The sequence below is a fragment of the Globicephala melas genome, chromosome 4 (assembly GCF_963455315.2).
Source record: "Globicephala melas chromosome 4, mGloMel1.2, whole genome shotgun sequence".
In the NCBI taxonomy this organism is placed as follows: domain Eukaryota; kingdom Metazoa; phylum Chordata; class Mammalia; order Artiodactyla; family Delphinidae; genus Globicephala; species Globicephala melas.
Window position 1 is genome coordinate 98361432 of NC_083317.1, and position 20631 is coordinate 98382062.

Sequence of the window (20631 nt, forward strand, 5' to 3'; positions counted from 1 at the left end):
ATGCTATGTAATGGCGATGGATTTTGACATCTGGGTGGGGCACACTGGACTCCCACTACTGTTTTGTCATCTCCTGAAGGACTTTGCATTACTGTGCTCAAGGAACTTAGATTGGAGGGGATGAGCTATTACAATCCTTGGAGAAATCAAAGGTGGCTTTGGGATGAAGTTGCTAGTTCAAGTAGACAAATTTTCCACTTGCTTTTACACAGAATTGGAAGAGTCCTCATTGTCTGAACCTCTCATTATGTCGGTGAAGAAACAGGCACACGTGTGACGTGGTCTGCCTAAGGTCATGCTAATAATAGACAGTAGGGTTTGGACTGAAATCAGGTTCCCTTACTTCAAGTTCAGAACTCTTTCTGCTATCACCTGATGCCTCTTGTTTTAAGTGTAGAGCTCTCTAAGAGGATGTAACCATCATTAAGGGATCAGCAGTGACCCTGATGTATCACACTTAAATAGTTAGTGTGAGTATTTTGACTTTCAGGCATCTACTCAATGGATGCTTAGGAAAAAAAGAACTCAAGTATTCGCCCAAATGAGAATGGGCGTGATCCTGACTATGCTTTTCTGTATTATCTCATTAATACAGACATGTGTCTATATTCACTGGTCATTTGGTTACCATAGCCCTGTTATTTCAGGTAGGAGAATGCCATGCGTTTATGATTACTAAGGTTATTTTGGATTGTGCAGGGGATCAGAATACACCACCCCGAAATATGCCATTTTTGCAGAAGAGTTATTTTGAGCTGAAGGCAGTTGAGAAACAGCAGATACAAAAAGAGCTCTCTACCCTCCTCCTACATGTCTAAAATCAGGGCATAGATTTCCCTTGTGGAGGTATCTCCCTTCTTGTCTTCCATGCCAAGAGAAGGACCCTTTGGCATAGGAGATGAAAGTGGGCACTGATGTAAGTCTGCATAAGAAAACCTTACTAAATAATCCTTATATACCATTAATTTTCCCCATACATTTACCTTCCCACAGTTTACCACCCCTAGACACTCAAACCCCTTTTCCTTTGTGTAGTCACTTCTCCACAATTTACCACTTTTTGTTAAAATGATATAACCCCTTCTTTGGGTATTCACTTCTTTTCTGTGAAGCTCCTGTGTGGATACAAAATAAAACCATTGATTTTGTTCATCTGTCTTTTGTCAGTGTAATTTGCACACCCCAGTTACAAACAAAAAGCGTAGAGGGATAGTTTTTTCCTTCTCTACCTTTGTTTTTCAATTCTGATCACGTGTTGCATTTTAAAAACTGTTTTCGTAGGTCTGAAAAAATTATACAAAATTATTACATTACTGGTAAATAAAACATCTGAATTGAGTGCAGAAATACTTAATCTAGAAAGAAAAACAATCCAGCCATTTAAATTTATCCACTCTGAAATACTGATAAATGCCACAATGGAGAAGCATGATACAAATTATTATAGTAAATATTGTCAAGGCAGCAAACTTCTAATATCATAATAAAAATCCCATACACATTCACAGCACAAATCCTAAAAGTTCTGAGCTCACAGAATAATTTTGGAAAAGTTAAAAAAAATAAATTTGAAGTCAGATGTGATTACTACAAGCCTGGAGAATAGAAATAAAGTACAAACATACCTGGTTAGGAATTAGGAGTTGAAAAATTATGAGATAAATCATATAATGCAAATAAAAAGTGAGCAGAAAGTTACTGCTTAACAGATGAAATTTTCAACTGCTTTCACTAAACTGAAACAAGTTTTGGTTTTCTTCTTCATTGAGCACAAATGTGAAGTTAGCATTATTCAGTGAGTAATCCAATATTTATTCTTCTGATCTTTGATCTTTACATTTATTCCAAATTTCTTTGTATTTAGAAAATGGTTATTTTTCCACATGTTAATTTCTCAAACAAAATGACCTTTTCTGTCTCCAAAAAATAGTACGGATATTATGGATATATTTCTTTACTGATCTTTTAATGTGCACATCTAAATAACTGTTGTCTCTATTTCATAGGCATACACGTCCCTGTGATCATGAGTCTGCCTCGAAACCAATTTATAGCAAACCATCCGTTTCTGTTTATTCTGAAGAATAACCCAACAGGTACCTTTTTGAGAATTCCCTGGAGGGACTGCTTAAGTTAAATAGACTTAGTCCTAGATGCTAATCTCAGTCTATACATCTGAGATCATTTGTTATTTCAATTTATTGAATTTAATTTTTTTCAAAATTTTTTTAGTGTCTATTTCTTGAGTGCTTGTTCTGTACCAGGCATTGTGTGTTAAGAGATGACAGTTACCTAAAATAGAGCAATAGTAGTGATAGCTGCCGAGATAGTTACTATATGTGCTGGTGATTTTAAATACCAATCTCGACAGCTAACACCATTCCAATAAGTTAGATATTTGATGAATAAAGACATAGATGCTCAGAGAGAGGTTGTGTAGTTTGTCTAAGGTCATACAACTGAAAAGTGGCATAGTGAGAATAAGACATTTTTGTTTCAGAAGTCAACTTTTCTTTCAATGATGCCACTGTGGGAGTGGAAATTGGAAGTTGCACGGTTGTGAAAGGTTTCCTAGGTAGATTCTAAAAGAATAAGTGACTAGCTATAGGCTCTGAGTGGGTTGGAGGAGTCAAATATTATTCCAAATCTGCAATCTGGGCAATTGTGAAAGATAATACACAAAAGGTAGGGGCACAAAAGGTAAGGGTAGTAGTCGATTGGACTGGCGTTAGACACGATGGCAACGTAAATGTAGATTGTCCGAGTAGATGTTTTTGCAATTTCTCTTATGAGAAAGAGAGGCCAGAAATGTGGATACAGTGAGGAAACTTTCTTTAAGTGTATATTTAGGACTTCTCAGGAGTCATAACGCCATGTGAGGACTCTAAACCAGGGGAAAATAGATGATATCTTATTCATTTCTTTATCCAGCCCAGTATTTGGCAAAGTGCCTTGCACTTAATATCAGTGCCCCTAGAGATTGAAGGTTTGGACTTGGGGTTCAAGTCCCAGCTTAATGAACTAATAGTTGTAAGACAAGTCACATACTTTCTAAACCTTATTTTCCCCACCTCCTATTTGAACATAATATTAGTACTTATAGAGTTAAATAAAAGAATATATGAAACCTGTGACACTGCCTGGCACATAGTGTTCATTGTGAATACATCAATAAATGTAAATGAGTGAACGACTGAATAAATGAAGGAAGAAAAATGGAAATTTTCTCTATATAAATTGTTTTACGTGGAGAAGAGACAGAGTTAATTTCAGAATCTGAATCTGTTAGATTAACTAGCAATACTGATATTATTGGTTCCCTAAGGGATATATCAGTCACTTTTTTTAAGTTCCATGAAACTAATGCTAAATGACCTTTCTGAAAGTTATATCTTGGAAACAATGGGACAGTTTCAGATTTGCTGAGATTGTATTAACACAACTTCAATTCTAGTAGTGGACGTCAGTGTTAAGAGATATTCTGAGTATGTCATTTGATCTATACATCTTTAACCTTAGGGTAACTCTAACTTCTTGCCATCAGTGTGTAACTACTGAGTATGGAGAACAGAAAGAAATGAAGCTCATTGGGCATTAATACACTGGGAAATAATGGTGTTTAGCATAATGATGTTTTACTCTTTATTTTCCAAGTTGATGACTATGGACATGTAATAGCTATCAGTTAAACAGCAGTGAAAATTCAAAACCCAAAATAATTCACTTATTTATTTATTTATGATAATAATTAACTATCAGACCCTTAATGGCTATTTCCACTGTTTTATGATCTCTATTGTAATGAGACTTTCTAAACTAGGGTTACTCCCTTAAAGTATTGTTTAAAATGAATGGTCACTCATTTATTGGAGGCTGTAAATTGTTGCCATATAAAATGTAGAATGGGTTATTACCTTAAGACAATACACATTCAGTGATTTATTTATTTTTCGTCTCACAAATGAACTGAAGAAATCATTGGGATTAACGAAGCTGGTGATTTAGCATGGTGTAGTAAACTACTAAATGGCTTAATGATTTATATAAAATATATTCATTTGACAATTTCTGGAGTATGAGGGTGAATAAGTTTAGATTTAGTACAACCAATTTTTACCTCAATTTTAAATTTTGTTTTGGTCAAACAATCCTCTTATGCAAAATCCATACATTACTTGTATTTTCCTATCAGTATTTGACTTCCTATCATATATATTTCAGTATATTCATCCAAACCTCTTACCAAGCCAAACTTCTAGGGAAATGAAGAACAATTTTTCTTCTTTTAGGCTGCGGGTATAGGCCAGCGTTAGAGACTTTCAGAAGAAAATTGTCAAAGATGCTACATGAAATGTGCCATTTCTCAGAAAGTAGCGAATCATGGTTTTGAAACTGACAGTACTCCATACATAATAAAAAAATGTTGTGTTTATAAATTTTTCAGGTCGTGGGTTGAAGGGAGAAGCAGACTGCAGGGTATTCACTAAGAAATCTTTTTATCTAGGTCATTAGCTTTGGTTATGCTATTGTATTTTTACATTATGAAGTAAAAACTGCTTCCATCTGATGGAGATGTTTTATAACTATATTGATTAAATATGAGGGACACTTTTTAAGAAGTGGGCATGAAAAGAAATGTGGAAACAACAATGATTTCTGCTTCAGCCTGCCTGTGAGTCCACTGTGACTATGTCAAGGAAGATTTGACTAATCTATCCAATTTAGTACTGAGTAGATTGGTGATTGCATGAAGACTCTACTCAAAATGTGGTTCTCTTGGTCAAAAAAACAGATTAAAAAGGCTGGGACAAATGGCTTTTATGTAATGTCCTACACTTCTCAGTGTTTAAAACTTTAAACTATTAACTTCAATGTATGAGGTTAGTTGCTATGAAAGTTACTCGAAAAATTCCCCAAGCAAGCAATTCTGACAAGCATTTTAATGCCATAGAATTATAAAGACACAAGAGTTACTACTGATTCCTATTGTGGCTAAATGTAGTATACATCCTGAGGAAGTTATTTATGTATCTCTATCTATCTGAAAAATAGAGTATTTGTCTTCTTGTGTTTTGGGAATTATTCTGAGAATTTTGAGGCAAAGTATTATTAATTATAATCATAAAAAGAAAAAATCTGCTAGAGTTTATGTCTATTTCCATGTTATTGACTCTTCTAAGACTGTGTCTGTCTTTGGACTGAACAGTAAGGAGTTAATGAAAAAGTGTTCTTCCTTTCTATTTCATTTCTGCCATTGTTATTTCAAATACATGTAAGCTTTAACATTATGTAAAATTTTATTTTATCACTTTTGAAATAAACCTTTATTACATATGACTTTAAGGGACATAACTCAAGGCAACGCTTGACATAGAGCCACTTCCCTTACCCTAGTTGAAAAGAAAGGTGAATGCATTTTAACATATTTATTTCTGTTTTGTCCTCTAGTTCTTAGTTCCTTTTCACTTGCACACACAGAATGGCTGGAAATAGATGTTTACGTGTTTACATTTATGCTTTATACTATATCACCGGTGAGGATTTGAAAGCACTAGAGATGTGAAAATATTGTCTTTAGCAGTAAGCTTTGATTCAGAGCTGAAGGAAGAGATGTGAGAAGCTGCACTTTTAACCCCAGTAGTTTATATTACATGCATAAAGAGATGACTGCTAATACCTTAAATTTAAAATGCGTCCATGCTCATGACCATTTTATTATTCTAAGTTTGCCTGACTGAGTCTCTATATTTAGAAGAACACCTCTCTGTCACTTTATTTTTGCTTTCCTTTATGAAAAACAGGACTAATGCATTTTCCATGACAAGCTGTTGTGGGTGTTAATTTACTTCATAAATTATCAGAAAATGATTAATAATGATATAATTATCTATTTTAGACAAAGGAGTGGGTTTTGCTATTAGACATTGCTTATTTACCATATAGAGAAAAAAAGACAATGATTTGTTAAAATATTAAGAAATATTATTGTCATTTTTTTCTCCAGAAATTCCGAAAGTTTTTTTTTCTTTTCCTAGATTCAATTTTGTTTATGGGAAGGGTGACAAATCCTGACACCCAGAAGATGAAGACAAGAGATTTGGATTCACTGTGAATGAAAATCACAGCCTCAGAATATGGAAAATAGTTGATTGTCAAAATATCATCAAATATTTTCTATATATCTTTTTCTGTTTTAAACTGTGCCTTTATTAATCTGTATTCATAAATAAATGAAATTATGCATTAAATGTTTTTGTTCTTTCTGTATTTTTATAGAGTATACATGAATCAAAAGTAGTGAACTTACATAAGATATTAATATTAATATGGTAGAACAATCCATCTAAGATAGCTTAGATATCAGCTTCCTGTCTTAGGTATCAAAGTCTGTATTCTTTTTTTTTTTTTTTTTTTTTTTTGCGGTTGTGGCTTCTCCCGTTGTGGAGCACAGGCTCCGGACGCACAGGCTCAGCAGCCATGGCTCACGGGCCCAGCCGCTCTGCGGCATGTGGGATCTTCCCGGACCGGGGCACGAACCCGTGTCCCCTGCATCGGCAGGCGGACTCGCAACCACTGCGCCACCAGGGAAGCCCTGTCAGAGCACTTTTTCCTCCTGCCATTCCTTTTTTTTCTGGCTCCTTGTTTGATCATCTCTAAATCTGAAGCCTAAAATTCAAGAGGTCAAAAGTCTAGTTTCTTTCTCTTTTTGATGCCTCAAGTCACCACCTTGATGGCATATAATATAAAGGAAATGAAAGATGATATATAGTTTCACTGCCTAACGTTATATTTTTGGCTTGTCACCTCAATTCTCTGGAACTTCAATGTCCTCACCTGTACAGTGAAAAGTTGGACAAATCCTATTTAAGTCCTTTTCCCAAAGTCCTATGTTTGTAAATCTTCTCAACAAAGATACATTTGGAAAAATGTCTTTTGAGTCAATATTGTCTATAAGCAGTGTTTTTTCATAAAATAAAACAAAACAAAAATCCAGGATGCATCTCTCAGTAGAATTTTGATCCATGACATTATCTTTAACTATTTACAGTTGTTTCTTTTTAAAGAAATAGTTCATTGGAGTATAATTGATTTACAATGTTGTTTTAGTTTCAGGTGTACAGCAAAGTGATTCAGTTATACATATACATATATCAACTCTTTTTCGGATCTTTTCTCATATAGGTTATAAAAAATGATACAGTTGTTTCTTCATAAATTTGAGATTTAATTTTTAAAAATAGAACGCACATAAAACAATTTTACCATTGTGGCAGAGACCCCTATCTAGTGAAGACTTTTGAGCGTGGTTTTGAGGTGCAGAGATGTTGCTGGGCAGTGGCAGCCTAGCTGAGGACTTCATTTCTCCTACCATTGCATTTATCTAAGTGGACCCTTGTAATTATTTCTCCTTAGTGGAATTTGAGTGGAGGTGAGTGTGTCACTTGTGAGCCCAAATGATTAAGAAATAAATGTCCCTCTCTAACTGCTCTCTTCTCCTGTACCAGCTAGATGCCAATACTCAAGGACACCCTGGAAGCTCTATTTAGAAGATGACAGAGCCTCTGTTAGCCTGGGTTCCTCTGTCATCGTGTGTCCAGATTCTCTCTGCTGCTGAGGCCAAAGTCGATCAGGAATACCTACCGGCCTGGGACTGATGTGAGGAAGAGTTACATTTTCATTGAAATTTAAGAGCTTTTAAGTGACAATAGTGGGTGTTAATTTGGTACCTTTAATGGGATGCTTTTGTAAAGTATGGAAAGTATGTGGTGTAATTTGTAGTTGGACAGCAAAAACAATGACAACAACAATAAGAACACAGACAGAGCAGGTTGAAAGCAGCAGAGTTTGTTAAGCTGTGGAACTATTTGGTAACTGTTGCCTGTGATAACCTAGAAAGTAAACCATGTGTATACAGACCCAGTATCTAGCTAGAGACTACATTTCATATCTCTCTTGAACTTGAACTTGGTAGACTACTTGACCTGTCTTCACCAGGTGGCATATGAGCAGAAATGTTGTGTGTCCCTTCTGGCCACAGTGGTGAGGAAGCAAGTTGGCCTACTTTTCTTTCTCTTTTGTTCACTCTGTTGGCTGCATATCAACATCAAGGATGACGTGGAAAGCCTTACAAGGCATCTGGAACATGACAAATCTCCATCAGCCTGGGTTCCTGAATAATTACATGGATCACAACCATTCTGTTCTCTGCCCATCACCCTTGACCAGGGATTCCCATACTGGACTCTACTAGGAACAAGAAATATACCATGTGATGTTAAGCCACAGGAGCTAGGTACCTAGTGCTCAAGTAAGTAGTACACCTATGTTTTTAATACATGTTTTCCATGTATTAGTCTGTACTGTACGTTTTCTCATCCTGATGCTGTCACCTGGTAAGACCAGATTCTGGAATGCTATTTCATTTTGGCTAATTCTGTGAAAGAAGTTCAGGAATGATCCACTGCATTTTCCCATGCTAGCTGCTCAGCTCCATGGTAAAAATGTATCTTAACCAAAAGAGAGGAAAGGATGTAAAATGCAGAGAGCTCGCTAATGGGGTGCTTTGCTGGCTGCCACATAGCTTTCTTGATTGAGACTCTTTTCGTAATATAAAACCAGCTTTACCTCCTAGTTACTCTGTGTGTGTGGTGTGTGTGTGTGTGTGTGTGTGTGTGTGGTGTGTGTGTGTGGTGTGTGTGTGTGGTGTGTGTGTGGTGTGTGTGTGGTGTAGTGTGTGTGTGTGTGTGGTGTGTGTGTGGTGTAGTGTGTGTGTGTGTGGTGTGTGGTGTATGTCTGTGGTGTGTGTGTGTATGTGTGTGTGTGGTGTGTGTGTGGTGTGTGTGTGTGGTGTGTGTGGTGTGTGTGTGTGGTGTGTGTGTGGTGTGTGTGGTGTGTGTGTGGTGTGTGTGGTGTGTGTGTATGGTGTGTGTGTGGTGTGTGTGTGGTGTGTGTGTGGTGTGTCTGTGCATGTGTGTGGTGTGTGTGTGGTGTGTGTGTGCTGTGTGTGTGGTGTGTGTGTGCTGTGTGTGTGTTTGATGTGGTGTGTATGTTTGGTGTGTGTGTGTAGTGTGTGTGTGGCATGTGTGTGTTGTGTGTGTGGGGTGTTTGTGTGTGTTGTGTGTGTGTGCATGCAGTGTGTGTAGTGTGTGTGTGGGGGCGTGGTGTGGTGTGTGTTTGCGGTGTGTGTTTGTGTGTGTGTGGGGTGTGTGTGGGGGGGTGTGTGTGTGTGTGTGGTGTGTGTGTGATGTGTGGTGAGTGTGGTGTGTGTGTGGTGTGTGATGTGTGTGTGCTGTGGTATGTGTGTGTGGTGTGGTGGTGTGTGTGTGGTGTGTATGTGGTGTGTATGTGGTGTGTGTGGGGTGTGTGTGTGTAGTGTGTGTGTGTGTGGTATGTGTGGTGTGTGTGTGGTGGGGGTGTGTGCGTGTAGTGTGTGTGTGGTGTGTGGGTGTGTTGTGGTGTTTGTGTGGTGTGTGTGTATGTTGTGTTTGTGTGGTGTGTGTGTATGTTGTGTTTGTGGTGTGTGTGGTGTGTCTATGTTGTGTGTGTATAGTGCGTGTGTGGGTGGGTGTTTGTGTGTGTTGTGTGTGTGTGTGCGTGCGGTGTGTGTAGTGTGTGGGGTGTGGTGTGTGTGTGTGGTGTGTGTTTGCGGTGTATGTTTGTGCATGTGGTGTGTGTGTGTTTGTGTGGTGTGTGTGGCGTGTGGTGTGTGTGTGTGGTGTGTGGTGTTTGTGTGTGTGGTGTGTGTGTGTGGTGTGTGTGGTGTGTGTGTGGTGTGTATGTGGTGTGTGTGGTGTGTGTGTGATGTGTGTGGTGTGTGTGTGTGTGTGGTGTGTGTGTGGTGGGGGTGTGTGTGTGGTGGGGGTGTGTGTGTGGTGGGGGTGTGGTGTGTGTGTGGTGTGTTTGTGGTGTGTGTGTGTGGTGTGTGGTGTGGTGTGTGTGTGTGGTGTGTGTGTATGGTGTGTGTGGTGTGTGTGTGTAGTGTGTGTGGTGTGTTTGTGTGTGCGTGCAGTGTGTGTAGTGTGTGTGGGGGGCGTGGTGTGTGTGGTGTGTGTATGTGGTGTGTGTGTATGGTGTGTGTGTGGTGTGTGTGGTGTGTGTGTGTGGTGTGTGTATGTGGTGCGTGTGTGGGGTATGTGTGTGTGTGTGGTGTGTGTGGTGTGTGTGTATGTGGTGTGTGTGGGGGGTGTGTTTGTGTGGTGTGTGTGGTGTGTGTGTGTAGTGTGTGTGTGGGGTGTGTGTGTGGTGTGTGTGTGTGTAGTGTGCGTGTGTGTGTGGAAGTGGGAGGTGGTGGTTGAGGGTATCTTTAAAGATTTGTCATGAAAAGATTTTTGACTTATATAAAAAATTATGCCTACTTGCAAGGGATGCAGATGTGGCCTCGCTAATGATTCTTAAAAGCATGTGCTCAATGATTCACAGAAAATGTTAGAAAAAAAGCTAGTTTTAGAAGATCTCAACAAGCATTTGTGGAGATCAAAACAGATTTTCTTTTGGATTCTCTATACATATTAGATTTGAATTCTTTGGCTTGTCATGGCCTGTATCACATTATTCATATTCTTTGTATCCATGAAAGAATACAGAGAAAAATTTCTGGCAATTAAATTTCAATTTTGTAATTAATTATACCTTATATTTACAGAGGTCCTACTATCACTGAGTAAAGTATATACAGCATCTTACATAATCCTCACATTTCTGCCCCACCCTTTGCAAAATGAGAAAATTGAAACTGAAATATTAGATACTTTGCTTAAGGGCATGCATGGAGTATAAATTTGGTATTTGAACTCTGGTTCTCTGACTCCAGACCTCACATCTTAATCACTAAGCCAGTAGTTCTCACACTTCATTGTGCATCAGAATCACCTAGAGGGCTTGTCAAATCACAGATTGCTGGTCCCTACCTCAGGGTAGGTGAGGACCACCCTGGGAGGTCTGGATTGGGTCCTAACTATTTACCTTTCTAACAAGTTTCCAGATGGTGCTGATGCTACTGGTCTGGGAACCGTACTTTGAGAACCACTGAAATAAGATAAACTGCTTCTCTTCTATGATTTTTTTTTTTTGCTATAATTAGAATGATCCAATAATCAGTACGATTTGAAAGAAGCCACCAGAACACAAGATTCAGTGAAGAAAAAGGCCAATAAGAAAAGATTACTTTAAAATCCAAATGAAAGGGGGGCTTCCCTGGTGGTGCAGTTGTTAAGAATCCGCCTGCCACTGCTGGGGACACGGGTTTGAGCCCTGATCCAGGAAGATCCCACATGCCGCGGAGCAGCTAATCCTGTGCGCCACAGCTACTGAGCCTGTGCTCTAGAGCCCACATGCCACAACTACTGAAGGCCGCGTGCCTAGAGCCCATGCTCTGCAACAAGAGAAGCCACCAAGATGAGAAGCCTGGGCACCGCAACAAAGAGAAGCCCCCGCTTGTGGCAACTAGTGAAAGCCTGCGCACAGTAACGAAGACCCGACACGGAAAAAAAAAAAAAAAGAATCCAAATGAAAGGAGGTAAATAAATTACAAAGGTGATGACTCTTCATTGCATGAAGAATAAAACCAAGACTCTGCAGCCAATATTCAAAGTCTTTCATAATTTAATCCCAGACTTCTAGACTAAGACTTCTAGACTAGTCTAGCTTCTAGACTAGTCTAGCTTCTAGACTAAGCTTCACTCATCTGTGCTTGGTCATCCAGCACCTCTCTGATCTCTCACCTTGGGTGGTGTCTACTAAAGCTACTTCCTTTGACTGGAAATGCTTTACTCTTCTGTCTGTCAAAGCTCTAATTGAGCGTCAGGACTTAGTCCAAATATTTCCTTTCCTAAAAATGCCATCCAAGTCTTTCTTGATTTCTACTTCTTCCCTCCAACATTCTCCCCTGTATCCTAAGAGTTATTTGAGTTGCTCGTATAACAATGGGCCCAGGAAGAGTTGTGTGTTTTTTAACTGCATCATAATAAAGCCTTATTCACATTTGTTTCTCATAGGACCTAGGACTCTGCTGCGTCCTGGCAGTTGCTCAGTGAGGGCGTCATCAAATCGAAGTTATTAAAGAACTTTGTTAGTCACCAATTCAGGTATATGTTTGCCTTATCAGACAGTATGAGGACCCCAAAATTGTAGATAATTGTGTAAGGTAGAATTTGTTTCAACCATGAATAACAGTGACTCAAAAAATAGTGACTTAAAATAACAAAAGTTCACTGACTGGGGGCTGTCAGTCCATGGCTGGAACAGAGGTCCCACGACTATCAGAGACTCAATCTCCCTCAGTAATTCCATCCCTATGGTGTTGTATCTTAGTCAGCTCAGGCTGCTACAACAAAATGCCATAGACTGGGTGCGCTTAACACAGACATTTAATTCTCACAGTTCTTGAGACTGAGAAATGCACAATTCAAGTGTTTCCTTTTGGTAATGTGGCCCTGTTCTCTAACTGCTTTTCAGCAATTTGATAACAATGTGCTGTGATGTTATCTTCATTGTGTTTATTCTGCTTGGGGTTGTTGTCCTTATTGGATTCATGGATTAATAGTTAATATCAGTTTTGGAAATTTTTGGCCATTATTTTTCCAAACATTTTTTCCTCTCCCCACCTGGACTTCAATTGCATGTATGGTAACTGCATTGCATCACTCCACAGGACACTGTAGCTTTGTTTATGTTTTTATTTATAAGTTGGTTTGCATAGATTCCATTTTAATATATTTAAAGTTCATTAGTTTTTTCTTCTGTAGGGTCTAATCTTCACTGAATTCCATCTAGTAAAATTTTTATTATATTATATTTTTAGCTCTAGAAGTTTTATTTTTAAAAAACCTTCCTTTTTCTCCAATTTTTTAAAAGTTTTCCTTTAGATCCTTAAATATATTTATAATAGCTATTTTAAGCCCTTGTCAACTAAATCCATTATCACTGTTATTTTGGTTGATTTCCTTTTATTGATGGATCACATTTCTGCTTCTTTGCGTATGTAGTGATTCTGATTAGGTGCTGGTCATTGTTAACGTTTTTATTATGTTGCTGTGATCTGGATTTTGTTGCCTGACTTTAAAGAGAGTTGAGTTTTATTTTAGTAGCCATAAATGACTTGCAGATCAGTTTGAAGTTTTCAAGGCCAAAGACAGAAAATTCAGCTATATACAGAAAATGAAAGGGAAGAATATGATTTGCATGTAAAAGGGTTAAGTCTTAAAGGAACTGGAAGCTGCTGACATTGCTTTCCCTGCTGATTGTTAAAGTCAACATAAAGAGTTATTTATTTAGTTTAGTATCCATATTTTCTCATCTTGTCTCCACCTTGGAAAAAAAATCTAGAATTCAACAGGGAAAAAGTAGATACATATTTTCCTCCATGTCTTGTGCAATGTTTCACTGCAATCCAGGTAAGCTACTTCTTAAATTGATTTCCCAGCCCTTAACATCACCTTGAAGTGTTGTACCTGCCCAGAGTGGAGAAAAGAATAGGCGGTAACTTTCTATATCTTTATAAATATTGAATTTGACATGGAACTAATCATCTAAGAACAGATAGAATATATTTAAGGGAGTTCTACTCTGGTGCATTTTCAAAAGACTGTTAAGAGAGGAAATTGTGTTGGATCAAATTATCTAGAGATTATTGAAGAAAGATAATTTGGGAGTTGGGGTGTTTGAGCTTTCTCAGATGTACCAAATCACAGCATACATTTTCCTTTTAGAGATTTATAGAATTCTGCAATTCGATTTTGACTAGTATATTTATTTATATACTTATTGTACCAGTAGGTTAGGATAAAAAATATATCAAATTGAAAAATGCTAGAATAGTCCAATTCTGTATGTGGGCATTCAAAGGAAAAAGGTAATGTTAGACTTCTAAGACACTTAATAAAGTAAGTTACTAATTTATTCATTCTATCTATCAGACAATGAAAAGTTAACAAACTAGTCCACTATATGGATAGATTATATAAGCTTTTCCAGACTCAATTTAAATTTCACGAAAGTATTTTATGCATTAGCAAATTTATAACAGGAAAGTAATTTTCCCTTCAGAAATTAGTGGTATAAGGTGCCACAAATACGTGAATTTTTTTAGTTTAGTTAAAAACCAAAACAGAAAGATTTATGTTTTGTAAAATATTTAATATTTTATTTTTTGATTGTTAGATTAATATTGTGGTTTTATAGTATATGGCAGCACTTTTTGAAGTATGGTCTAGGACCTCTTGAAAGTATCTGAGACTCTATGAGTCTGAACTATTTTCATAATAATATTATGAAGGTATTTGCCCATTTCACTCTCAGTCTCTCATGAGCGTGGACTGGAGTTTCAATAGGCTACATGCAAAATATATGATATTGCAACAAATTGAATGCAGATAGATACGAAACTATAGCTGTCTTCTATTAAATGAGATATAAAAAGGAGATATGAAAAATATAAACACCTGCTACTCTTCCCTTTGATTGTTTTAAAATTTGGAAAATGTAGTTTTTTAAAATAAAGATACATAATTTATGTTAACATGTCATAGGTTTATTATTGCTATATTAAAATGAACTAATATAAATATTTAAAAAAATTGCTCAGTTTTATTCTTTAGTATGAAAAATATTTACCTCTGGTGTGCTCAGTGATTTTTAAGTGTGGAAAGATACACTGAGACCAAAATTCTTGTAAACCCCTAGTATATATTTACATAGGCCACATTGATATGAGATGGTTAAAGATTACAAAAACAAAAACAAAAAAATGAGATGACTGATGGGTGGAAGAAGTAGCAGCATAAGTCTGGGAACCAGGAGTGTATGGTAATGTGAGATAGGCACATCATAGAGATATCTACATAATGTGGGTAACTATTTCAAGTACTACTGTGCCCCAGCCCCCCAATTTTTTCTCATACCAGAAAAAGAAACAGAATAGCTATAAAATCCTTTACATGACTGCAGGACAGATGGACTGCAGAGCATGACTACAGAGCAGAATATAGGCATAGGAAGGGCAACAGAGCGTTAATGCAATTAAAAAAACTACGTGTGTGTGTGTGTGTGTGTGTGTGTGTGTGTGTGTTTGTATTTTTTCCTCTGAGGAAATAAAACATCATCGAAATTGTTTTGTAGAGAACATGCATTAAAAGAAGAGCAAGTCTCATCTTTATCTACCCAGTGTTTGCGGAGTTCTTTACAGGGTAAATTAGAAATTCAAGTAATGTTTAGTCAAGGCTCTCTGGCTACAGAAACCTACCATGCTGAAACAGGAAAGAGGTTTTATTTGAGGATATAGGGATATTTTGATTACCAAGGGAGAAACTGCAACCAAGTTTCAGGAAGGACAAGAAACTGGAAGTAACCAACATCAAGTGTTCAGGAGGTTATTAAAGCATTATCCTTTTTTTTTGGAACACTATGGTTTCTCATCTTTGCTTCTCATTGGGATCCTGATAAATTAATTTGTCTCTGTAGATCAGCTTTTTTGCTGCTTTATGCATATGGTTAAGTATGAAGTAAGTTCCCACGTAAGTTTCCACATTTACAAGCCAACCCACCAGCAGAGGCTGGCTAGCATCACTGAATTCCGATTCCAGATTATTCCAGCTGGCAATAATCTGATTAGCCCAATTTGGGTTATATGTTCAGCCCTGATTAACATAGTTATTGCTTACAGGTATTTAGGGGCTGATGTTCATGATGGAATATAAATTAGGTCTCAGAGGAGTGCCTTGAGAGCTGGACAAACACTGCCTTTCACTAGAAATAAGAGATATGTAATTATATGGTACAGATTTCTACTTATATCTAAGTAACTTAGTTACCCTACCCAGAGTCTCAGTCAATCATGATATCAGCACGTAATCACTGCAGTTTTAGTAACTGGCATAAACCACATTCTTTACATATCATTGTAGGTATCTGTTTTGGTGTTAAGTCCCCTGGACAGTTCTCTTTATGAAGTTTGGGCCTCCCTAAGCAATTGCTATGTTATAATGAACTTTCTCTCTTTGGGCACCAGACTCTCACTTAAATGAATCAGAACCTATATATAAATGGGGGCTGATGCAACCTGAGAAAATAACTGGTGATATCTGTAAGTCTGAAATGGGAGCCTGTGGTTGACTTTTAGCATTGGCATCCCTTTTTAAAGTGCTCTGTCCAGAACGCTGTTTGTCAGAGTGCCTCATCACTGTTGGTGATGTTAGAATTACACCCAATTCCACTCATAAAATGGAAGGCCTAAATGCCATCCCACCCTTACAGCCTAAGTCAGCAGGACACGAACAATTTGGTCTGACATGCAACCATGGGCTTCTCCTGGAAGAGCCAAAACACTGTTTACGAATGCGATCTACTCCTCTTCAATCCTGCCTAGAGAATGCTGAAAAAATGTAACACCCAAATCTCTTCCTTGCCATGCACTGTCCTTGATTCCTCTAGTTAAAGGGAGAAATTGGAAGTGGTATTCAGGCTTGCCTGTGTCTTATCAGTACTGTCTTACACATGTCCCTGTGTAAGTACCCACTTAATTAAAGGGGAAAAAAAATCATTTCTATAGCTCTACACTTGGGACTAGAGAGTTAGATCTTAATTAGACTAATTTAGTAACTAGGGCAATATGACATATGCTTTAGTAATAGTTCTTTTTGTAAACAATTCTAAAATTCTCATTTCCAATGCTTATCATAGCTCTGCCTCAAATTATTTCTTCCTAGTCTTTCACCAGTCTTGGGAACCTGATTTGATGTGATCAATCCCCATGCCATTGTATAACACAGCTCACAACTGATATACTCAAAAGGATCCTTTCCCAAATGTTGAAATCAGGTGGCTGTATTAGGAAACAGGACCAGAACCCAACTTCCAAATCTTCTCCTGACTGCCTACTGCTGCCCTAGATTCACAATTAGTCCCAGGCAAGAAAGTTTGGGTCCCCTGTTATAAACCTCCTTTGACCAAAGAGCTAAAAATCTGCAAAACCAAGGGAATGAGTCCATCCAGAGCTTGGAACTCTCTCTTTTAGATCTTTTAGATCATGCTTTGGATACCTGAAATCCTAGAATTCACTTCCCAAACAGTCCCAAGCCTTCTTTCAACGTTAGGGTAGGGCACTCCCAAGCGTCTGTTCCCTCTAAGAATTGTTGCACAGCTAGAGGGACCATCTTGAGACCCAAGAAAGGGCCAAAGGACTGGTATTTGCAGGGTGGTAGATGGAGCTTGGACTTACAGGTTGGGATGGGCATGCAACCAGACTCCTTCCAGAGTGAGCCAGAGGCAGGGTGAAAGAGAAAAGTGTGGGTTACTTCCTTTTGGGGATGAGGGGCTGGATGTCTTTATGCTGCCCTATTTTGCTAAAGGAACCCAATTAATTCAAGAATTCTAAATTCAAATCTGGCCTTCCAGGTTATTTTGAAGTTTTATTTATTAAAGTAAGAGAATAGACATATTTCCTTTAAATTTTTGGCTGGATTTATAACTTTTAAATACTTGGACATATGGTATGTGGGCCTCCATTTGACTCTTCCCAAGGACTTGCAAATATTAGCGGTCAGCATGCCCAGATTCTTAGGAGTTTCCAGACCAGGAAAATGCAAATGCTTTATTAATAATGACCTTTAGCCTTAACTCTAAAGTATTTTTTTCATAGGCTGAACTGGACAGAAAGAGACGAAAATGAAATCCTCTGGTTTATGATAGGGCAGCTTCAACTGGAATCAGATCCGGCAGAGCAGCTTGTTTATATCTCTCCCAAGCCCAGAGCTACCTGTCATCCCTTTTATATTCAATCTTCCAAAGCAAGGGAAGGTGAATCTAAAAAAATGCCTGACAAAGAAGAGTGAAGGAGAAAGGGCTCACACTAAGACTCAGAGAACAGTAGACTAGGACCATCCTGTATCTTAGACTTATCCTGGGTCCTGAGAGACATTTTCTCTGTCTACACCTGGCTCTGATTTTAGTGAAGAGGCATTGAAAATTACCATCAAGATATTATTTGTATTTCTTGGGCATATATTAAGTCAAAAAACTATAGGTTGAATACATTCTTCCATGACTTATTTTGCTGTTATTATCAAGTCCAGAACAAAAATCACTTTCCAGGGTTGTTATAGATGGGTACCTAGACTTGGCAGACCAAATACACAACTGAAGCTAAGATTATTGTGTAGAGCAGATTAAGAAATGCTCTTAAGCAGTGTCCTTTAGAGAATAATGCTTAAATGAGGTCAGTGTTGCCCAGGTGTGCCCTAACTTATCCAAACACAGCCTTTGATGGGGCACCAGGGAGAGCCATGATTGCTTTAATACAGCATCCAGACAGTGACATGAATGCTAAAGATTCAAATTTCTTATTATCTTTCAGCTGGTAAATTAATTCCACAGTATTTTTTTAATTAAGCCTATAGGTATCTCACCATTCCTGTAATTTTATGACACCTAATATTAAAGCACAGTTCAGAGGTCAGTAAAGTTAGCAATGTCAATATTACTGCTGATCTTCTGATGAGCTGCCACATTTTCTGGCAGGTCAAAATGTGGATGCATTAGCCGTAGGGTCTTTTTTCTGGCTTGATATTATATCCATCAATGTCGCAGTAGTAGTTCTCATAAAGCCTAACCTTTTCAGGGCTCACCCTGTGTGTAAGTAGGTTAAGTGGCTGCCAATGTGGCAGGACTTTAGAGGCTGTAAACCTTTCCTATTCCCAATATTTTTAAACATCTATTCTATGCAAACATCTATTCTATACCTACCATTGTACTAAAACCTGTGCTAAATGCTAAAGCTAGAAAGACATAGTTTTTTCCTTCGAATCATTAGTGCTGGGAGAGTAGCGGACATGGTTGACTTGCTAGGTGTGGAGAATTCTTGTAGTAGAGGTGCTATTTGTCATTAAGTAAATAGGTCTCTGGGCCACCTGTGTCAAAAATGCAAACGTGGGAGATGAAACTAACTGCTCTATTAACATCTGTATTAGTTAAGCAATGGCTAAATTGCTATTTAAAAAAAGTAGGTCCTAAATACAATGACTTTAAAAGATCTGTCAGTTCCTAGGAAATGTCTTCATCTCTGCAATAAAAGCTGAACTGCCACAAGTCCATGTTCTGGCTGAAGTCTAAGACAGGCAATTTTATTTTAAACCAGTGAGGTAGAAATTGCACTTATCACTTCCATGCACAGTCCCTTGATGATAACTAAGTCACATCCCAGCTGCAAAGGAATCTGGAAAACATAGTCTCTAGCTAGACAGCCACATATCCAGTTTGAACCCTATTACTATGGAAAAACAGGAGTATGGATTTTGATAGACCAGTAGCAGTATCTACCATAGAATCATTCAGAACATTTTCTTCATAATTAATTCAATAAAGTAACTATTGCTTTAGTGAAAACTTGAAAGTATGGGACATACGACAAGAATATTTTTAATGGGGAGAGAGTGAATAAGCCCTCTCTGTAGGCTACTTGGGCCTGATTATGAGTTGGATATGGAGTTGAGTTTACAGTTGCCTAAAATAAGTTTGGAGGAGAATATGGTAGCCAAAGATAAACTTGGAGGCACTATGAGGGACTGGGGCACAGTGGAGATGTTACACTGAGCTGGTGGTAAGACCAGGTCAAGATCTTCCCAGAACCGTCTGAGAGCGTATCAGTAATTATAACACTCGGATATTGTTTTCATAAACCATATTGCACCTCTATTTGCCTCTCTGATTGGAAAAGTCATGTAGATACAGACATTACCTTTGGGCATTCCTTCTATATAAAAATGTTTTAGCATTAACTTTAGAAAAAAACTATTTTAAATTAATGTATTACACTTGAGAGATTTCATACTCTTTCTTTCTGGTATCGTTATTTGGATTTTGTTGGAAACATTTTTTAAATATAGTGAAAGTTGTACATTTATACTTATGCATTTGAAGTTTTGAAATGCTTGATGCTGCTGGGATTCTGTAGTTATGTGGTGATCTGGCGCCACCCAGCAGATCAAGTAAACATTGACGTAGTAGCCACTTAGGACAGAGAGTGGAGCAAACAGGCAGAAGGCGCTCCTAGTGGTGGACTGAATGGGAAAGCTTCCAGCTTCGCAAGCAATAGCCTGTCCTCCCCGTTCCTGTGTCAGTAGGCAGACAGGCCACTGAGGAGCTACTAGGAGAAAACTGATCTCTTGAGTTAGATTATTATTTTTCAAATGCTAAGTCCTACCCACAAAATTAGAACTTTTCCACCTTCCACAATTTCCATTCCTTGCCTTCTTTTCAGGAATAATGTTAGGGCTTAGTTCTTGGTTACCACACCTCAAGGTCCTTCCCTCTCCCTTCTCCTTCCTTCCTAGAGATCACAGTAGAAAAACGGAGAGAGCTCACTAATCTGCAGTGAAATCTGAAGTGTAAAACATTTTCCTAGATATATCCATGGTGCTCACATTGGGGACCATCCTAAGAAACATCTTATTAATGGGCCTATAGTTTAGTTTTCCCTTAACATTTACATCTTTTCCATACACACTTTCAATCTCATGAGCTCCCTGGAAAGTGTCTCCATTGTATAAATTACTAAGAAAGATGTGTTAAACTTTTCCACTGTTGGGAAAAATGTAAGTTGGCTTTTGCCCAAATTGCCTTTAAGCGTTTATTGATATTCTT

General features: G+C 37.9%; 2 protein-coding genes across 2 annotated transcripts in view; both read left to right on the forward strand.

Annotated features, from left to right (window-relative positions):
• SERPINI2 (serpin family I member 2) overlaps positions 1-6198 on the forward strand; it is a 28243-nt gene extending 22045 nt beyond the window's left edge. Inside the window, exons 7-8 of the mRNA XM_030864236.2 lie at positions 2007-2096; positions 6036-6198. Of these exons, the coding sequence (XP_030720096.1) occupies positions 2007-2096; positions 6036-6112 (167 nt within the window). The 3' untranslated portion in view covers positions 6113-6198. The remainder of the gene's footprint in view (positions 1-2006; positions 2097-6035) is intronic.
• A 1988-nt stretch (positions 6199-8186) lies between these two features.
• Positions 8187-20631, forward strand: part of ZBBX (zinc finger B-box domain containing) — a 148920-nt gene continuing 136475 nt past the window's right edge. The window contains exon 1 of the mRNA XM_030864250.2: positions 8187-8308. The gene's annotated coding sequence lies outside the window, so the exon portion shown is untranslated. The remainder of the gene's footprint in view (positions 8309-20631) is intronic.